The 7,349-nt window shown below is 35.8% G+C and overlaps 1 protein-coding gene across 3 annotated transcripts in view; it reads right to left on the reverse strand.

Moving 5' to 3' along the window:
• The window catches only part of AP3B1 (adaptor related protein complex 3 subunit beta 1), a 278,558-nt gene that overhangs the window by 32,314 nt on the left and 238,895 nt on the right, over nucleotides 1-7,349 (reverse strand). For all 3 annotated transcript variants that reach the window (XM_003408109.4, XM_064273483.1, XM_064273482.1), the window contains one exon: nucleotides 4,103-4,334. In XM_003408109.4, the coding sequence (XP_003408157.2) occupies nucleotides 4,103-4,334 (232 nt within the window). The remainder of the gene's footprint in view (nucleotides 1-4,102; nucleotides 4,335-7,349) is intronic.

A 7,349-nucleotide genomic window follows, 5' to 3' on the forward strand; every position in this document is an offset into this window, starting at 1 on the left:
CTCCAGAGGTGCCTCGGAAGTCCTGGAGATCTATTTCCAACAAATCAGCTACTGAAAACTCTATGGAGCACAGCTCTACTCTGACACACACAGGAGCTCCGTAAGTTGGAATCAACTCAATGGCAACTAGTATGGTGTGTTATATATATTTAAATAGAAACCATCCACTTCTGACTTCTACTTTGCTCAAAGTCTTCAGTATAACTGCGGTCGTACTATACAGTACTTTTCTATTTAGCTTTATCTATAATTTTTTTTTTTTTTTATTCTGTATATATCTTGTCAGATGTAGGTATATTTTAGCAAGCAGACCTCTAATCTGACAGACTGTCACCATCCTAGGGCTTTTTGGTAAGTGTGATTTGATTAGAATGAAGATTAGGCATTATAAAGGGTACCAGTTTTATGCTGATTTCAAAGTGTTAATGGGTTGTTAAATGGCACGTTGGTTTGCTGATTCTAGTTTTAATTTCATGGTTTATATACATAACATTTACCAGGGTGCTACTCAAATACTCAGAAGACTTGCTGCCTAAAATAACTACACTGATATTTTTTCTTGCATTTCTGCTGTCAGTTCACAACTCTGTCACTTTGCTCAAAGCTATTCTCTAGTGAATCCTTAATGCTTTCTTCTGTGTCACAGATATACTGGAGCTTCGGTCTTGTTTGTAGACTGACACCACATTGGTAGCAAATGCTATCATCTCCAAAACATGATGGCGTTCATGACTTAGATCTCTCTACATGTCTCCTTGTATACCAGTTGACAAAGTGACAGCTCTCAGAGTATCTTGTTGATAGCACTCTGACACAGTTTGGTACTGTCTTCAGTCTTATGATAATTAACTGTTAGCTTAGTGCTATGCTAATTCTAGAGACAGTCCATGATCAATGGCATATTTTATTATATGGAAGCTGTAAAAGCAAAGGGATCAGTATAAAATTACTGATATAATGGATTTTTATAACACTTGGAGCCTACTAAATTGGGAGAGTTTGCCAAAGTTTAAGTATATATATTTGGATATGGCTTCTGAATTCTCTGCTATATTCTTGAAATGGTTATGTAGAAATGGCTAATAAACATTGGTTCTTACTGCTACGGGTCAGAATTGACTGGATGGTAACAGGTTTTTATTAGTTATGAAAAATGAAATCATGTAGGATGCCATCTACTTTGATGTGACAGTTGTACAATAACTAGTGAAATCTTAGCTGAGCTCAAATTCGTTAACACAACCATCATTGAATGATAGTGCAGTTCAATGCTATCCTTTGTGCTTTTACTATTATCTATTATGTACTCGGTCTCTTCGGGAAAAATGGCAAGTTATTCCTAACACTCTTGAGAGGAATCCAGTTTCACGTTAAAGGCAAAGTCCAGACAGAAGTCATAGCATTTTATAGACAAGAAGAGAACAGACTGGTGACAAATAAGAAAGATGTTAGACTCCTTAATACATGTATATGTACCTTATTAAATGAAGCAAATATCTTATCTCCCTTATTTCACAAATACATAAAAATACTGTACTTGTTCCTTGTTGAATTCTTAATTCTGGGGGATTAAGATATATTATACTCTGTAACTCTACTGTAATCTATTGGTAAAAGGTACTAGATCATGTTACATATACACACATACTACCTGGGAAAGAATTTCGCATTCTGAAGGCATTCAATGTTGAATGAATGAAACATTACAGTGTTAAAATTTGCTTAAGAATGGAGAAGTAAATTCTATTACCATTACTGACGCAATGGTACATATTCATATTTTGAGTTAAGGTCATACTTGAAAACTTATTGTATTTATTTCTTCTATATAAGGCCAACAAAAGGTCAACTCATTATGCCAACTCAAGAATGCGTTAATACTGTTCTATGTTTAACTTTTAGATAACATTTTCAATGTTTGGATAATTCATATATAAGCCACTTGACACTTCTTAAACTAATTTTTTAATTACGCAAAAAAGGCTGGATTACATGCAATAAAAATGACACGAATTGGGATATATAATTCCTTAGAAATATAGTAACTTTACAAAATAATGAAATAAAAATCAGGACACTCTTTTATATTTTAAAATGGTGTCTTCCTCTCCCCCTCCCCACATTAATCTAGTTTCCCTGCCCCTTACAATCTCAGCTTTGTTTTAAAGTAATCGTTGACTATTTGGTCTCCTGTACGCAATTTTTTGAAGGAGCACAGTACTTATGGGTGATATTATTTTGGAAGCCAATCTGTTATTTAGCTACAAGGAGACCTCAGGGGTTAGTTTCAGCTCCAGGTTTGAAGAGTACCTCAGGGCAATAGTTTTGGAGAGTCCTCCAGTCTCGATCGGTGAGTAAGTCGGTATTTTTTTAATTTAGAAATTTGGGGTTCTGTTCCACATTTTTCTCCCCTGTATCAAGGTCCAACTACTGTGGCCCTGACTAAAAGGGTCAGCAGTGGTAGCTAGGCAACATGTAGTTCTTCTGGTTTAAATGGTATCTTAATTATCAAATCACAAAAATGGTATTAAGTGAATTTATAAATAAACTTACTTTAACTCTATTATTCTTTACTTTCATGTCTTATAAAAGTCTACTATATTTTATCCATTAGGAATTATTTTATTCCTTTGTGTAAAAACATAATGCAAAGAATGACTTTCTTTACTGAATTACTCACGAAAACTACAGGAGAGAATTCAACAGTCAAAGAGATCAGACAAGGATGATGAAAATAGTCTAGTCGTGAGAAATAATGAGTAAACAAGGCACAATCTGGTCAACAGGCTTTGCTCCCCTAACGTATTACTAACAGGAGCTATTTGGAGCTATTTGATTGCACTATTTTGGGGACACAATGACACAAACCTTGTATCACTTTTAACTGCGGTTTATCTGCACCTTCTCCCAACTAAACCTTAGGACTGCCTTGACTAACAAAAGACAGAAAGAATATTTAGACATTCTAAATATTACTATATTTCAACTCAAAGTAAAATACACAACTGTTACATTTAACTTTTGGCAAAATAATATTAGAGAAAGCTGTTTAGAAGTGGGGTTACAAATACAGCAGCCTTCAGGGACCAGAAAATATAAATGAGAAAAGCAAACTGAACGTTAAAAAAAAAAAAATGCAAGGGGGATGATAATCAGCAACTGACAGTGGGGAGAAAATATGATGTACTACTGGGCCCTGAGGTAACCTGGAAAGAACACGCACCTAATGGACAGCTGCTGCTCAGCACTAGCTGGTTGCTGCATCTGGGAATAAAGGGCTGATACTGCTATACCAAAAAAAACCCAAAAAAGCCCCTCTTCTGTTGAGTCAATTCAACTCATGGCGACCCTACAGGACAGAGCAGGATGGCCCCATAGAGTTTCCAAGGAGCACCTGGTGGATTCAAACTGTTTACTTTTTGGCTAGCAGCCGCAGCACTTAACCACTACACCACCGAGGTTTCCATATCTGCCATACCGTGTGCTTCCCCCGCCCCAAAAAGTGAGATTTATAGTTTTTTTTTTAATGTAAAAATATCCTGATTTTTAAATGTTGGCAATAGATTAAAAATATTTTAAAATACGAGGTGTACATGAGAATATACTGTGGTCTATTTTATATACTATACATGAAAAGGAAGAAAAGAACTGTGTGTATCTTCTGACTTCTCTGTCTTCACTTTTCAATTTGTGGTATGTGAATGGGCACAGGGAAGGGAGATATGCGAGGTACAGCATTCTAAGAGGTAGCCTGATTTTCTTGCTTTTAATATGTAATGAACAAACTAAAATAACACAGAAAATGAGGCTGACAAAAGGAGAGGTGGAAGAAGGTGATACAGATAGGTAAAAAGGAAATAACAATTTTGATTCTTCAGGCCCATCCTTTTATCACTACTGGTATTACCATTGCTGGGACCTGCTTCACTAAGGTCAAAAAAATGTATTTATTGTGCACGAAAAATTTGGTTGAAAAGTGAAAACAAATATAAACTGAGTATGCTAAAAAACAATAAAATAATATGCATTTGGCTTTATTTTTAAGATGAACACATTTAGTTATCAAATATAATTAAAGTTTTCAGTGAGAATTAATATTTACCAATTGGATTAAAAACATGCATTTGCATGCCTGTAGGAAGTTTTTTTTCCCCTATGTGAATATTTTCTATCTTTCGATCAGTAGTATTATTCAGTGTTACTTGTACTGAGACCATCTTATCACCAAAAATGCAAGGCTGTCTTGGAAAGTAATAATGGGCAGCTAGTCCTTTTCCACTCATTCGATGAAGCATCACATGCGTTTTCATTGGTACAAAGACAGGAGTACTGACCTATTACACATGGGAAAGAGAAATAAAAGCTGAATTAGTGAATATACTTAATTCTCTTAGAATATAAGCAAAAAGTTTATGGCATTTAATTCCTGATTTCCCTAAAGTACACAAACTATAATAACAAACATTAGTAGGATATCACACATATACAATTACTCAGAAATTTTATAAAAATATAAGCAAATGCCTTCAAAACAGTATTAAAAATGTTCTGTATTCTACAGGCATATATTAAAATATCTGGACAATATAAGCCAAATAAGAAATTATACTTAATTTTTAAAAATTTTATGAACTTTTTTGTTAGTCCCCCCCACGCCCCCGTACTTTTTATTTGGCCATCTTGCTAACTTTATTAGTTTTGCTAGTTTGTCAGCTGATTTTCAAACTATAAAATCATATCTGTTAATAACGAGCACTTGTACTTTCATTTCTAATCTTCTTGAACTTTTTTCACCTTGAATTTCTTTGACCTTAAACTGGAAGCCATAACCTCCATTTTAAGGTAGTTTCTTTCTTTGTTTTAATGGTTAAAAAGAGATCGGATAAGTATTCATTTATATTTTCTTCTGAAGCTTTCACAGTTTGTTTTTAAAAATATTAGCTCTCTAACGCACATGGAATTGACATAAGTATACCTACCGACCCTACATTTAATTATTTTTCTCCAAATACTTAAGCAATATTTGTCCCTGTTTAATTCCAAATATAAGTCAAATATCTGTATGCACACTTAGACCTAAGAAATGTATTAAGCCAAACTCCTCCAATATCTAGATGAACTACATAGGTGATATTTTGTTCCATGAAATCAGTGGGTTCCATAAATCCTTCAACATCTGTATATGTAACGCAATTAATTCTGACAGAAAAGCAAGACTTTAGCTCAGTATTTTGTACTTCGGATTAGATACTATAATCCAAAAACCAAATACATGATCTGTACCTGTTTATACTCTAAAATGCTAAACACAGCAAATAGCTTTTCTGACTTCATATTTTATATATATATATATAATTTTATTAAATACAAAAAACAAAAAGGTAAAGGATAGATTAATTACAGAATGACAAATACATAACAAGTTTAAACAAAACACATCATCCAGGGCAGGGTTGGCAACCTATAGCCCATGGACCAAATATGGCCTGCTGCCTGTTTTTATAAAGTTTTACTAAAACACAGCATGCTCATTTGTTTATGTATTGTTTACAGCTGCTTTTTTGGGGGCGGGGGTACTGCTTCAATGGCAGAGTCAAGCAGTTGCAAAGCCTAAGATATTTATTATCTGGACCCCTTTACAGACAAAGTTTGCTGACTCTTGATCTAGAGAAGAGCATTAAAACCTTCCCTCCCACTTCCCTTTCCTGTTGTTGAGGAACACTCCTCCATAGGTCTCTTGCGTCTCTGTAGTCTTCTGAGCAAAGGCATTGACGGACGACTTGCTCCTAATCTTTTCAATCATGTTTGTATAGCAAACAGCCTTCGGAAGACAGAGGTAACTGCTTCCCTCTGGAGCAGGGGACCAATTTGTTTGCTGTCCATAATAATAATAATAATAAAAAAATTCCTCCCTCTAGGCAAAGGTTTGACAGATTTGCTAACAGTCCCCTATAAAAGGTTGGGATTTTTCTACATTCCAGTTCCTCTCTTGTAAAGCAACACGCTGTGTCTGAAGGCATCATCTGGCCTTGACAGTGCTGCCCTGGGGAAGCTGGAGCTTGGAGAATTGGACGAAAGTGATGTTACTCTGGCTACTGTTATTGTATTGAGTAACAAACTGTCCTTTGTCTCTGACCCAGGAGTCCCATGTCTTCTGCAGTTATTCACGAAACTGAGGCAGCCTAACTTGTTAGCTTGCAAGTAGGGTAACATCTCAGACCCTTCACAGTTCTTGATACCCTTTTTTTTTTTTTTGGTCACTCAACAATTCCCAGCTCCTTTTATTTCAAACGGCTAAATTAACACTTAGCAGAATCACAACACACTGTTGAGCAGTGGCAAATGACTGAAGGAGTGACTAACCCACTAACCCACTGCTGTTGAGTCGATTCCGACTCATAGCAACCCTAGGGATTAGAAATCCAGCTGATATTCAAAAGATGTCCTTTTGGAATCTACACAATGGTATTTTATGGGGCACTGGCTTTGCTTTTAAGAATACTGCTTTACATAGTAGAGACTTTTTTTCTTCTGATTTTCCTTTAGAAAAGTCCATGACATGACCTGATTGTTTCTATGGATTTCTAAAGTGTCATGAAGTGTTCTGACAGCTGACAACAAAGTATCAGGTAAGTCCTATGGCAATGAAAAATATGATGAATTTAATTCTTTGTAGTTGCTTTAGTTTGGTTCAAGGCTAAGTGCTGATCTTTTGAGGGTGCTTTTCCTCCAGTGCTTTCCCTTGAGGTAGTTATATGTGGGATTGTCTGCCCAACACACCCCACCATCTTTCCAGGAATCTGCCCACATTCAGTTTTTGAGGGAGCTGGTATGTTCTCACATCACCTTGTGAGCTGGCCACAGTTAGCTGGCTCAGGAATATACCCCTGGCCCAATGAGTCCCTTCCCTAGGACTTTTGAACTTGGGACCTGGGAAGTCAAGTCAGCCTCTTTTAAGTGTTTAAAATTCAAAATTTAAAACTCAGTTACTGTCTGTGGCCACATTACTTACCACGTTGTTCAGTGAGAAAGAAGAATTAAGTGAATTCCAAAGAAAAGCAGAGATGAGAGACAGAGTCATGTCAGTGTTTAGGTTCAGATGGATCTTGAGGTCCAGATATATTCCTACCTTTTCTGAAGCTTAGTTTTCTGTGAAATAATCTAGCCTTCCTTTTTGTAATTTCCCTTTTTTACTTAAACTAGTTCAAACTGGGTTTCTATTGTTTGCTTCCTCTACCCTACTACTGACTGAGATTAGTTAGATATCAGGACAGTATCTGTAGGGAAAACATGCTTGTAATAGGAAAATGTACTCTTTTGGTCCTATTCCTAAGGCCCTGGTAGATATG

Source organism: Loxodonta africana, chromosome 2 (genome assembly GCF_030014295.1).
Source record: "Loxodonta africana isolate mLoxAfr1 chromosome 2, mLoxAfr1.hap2, whole genome shotgun sequence".
In the NCBI taxonomy this organism is placed as follows: Eukaryota; Metazoa; Chordata; class Mammalia; order Proboscidea; family Elephantidae; genus Loxodonta; species Loxodonta africana.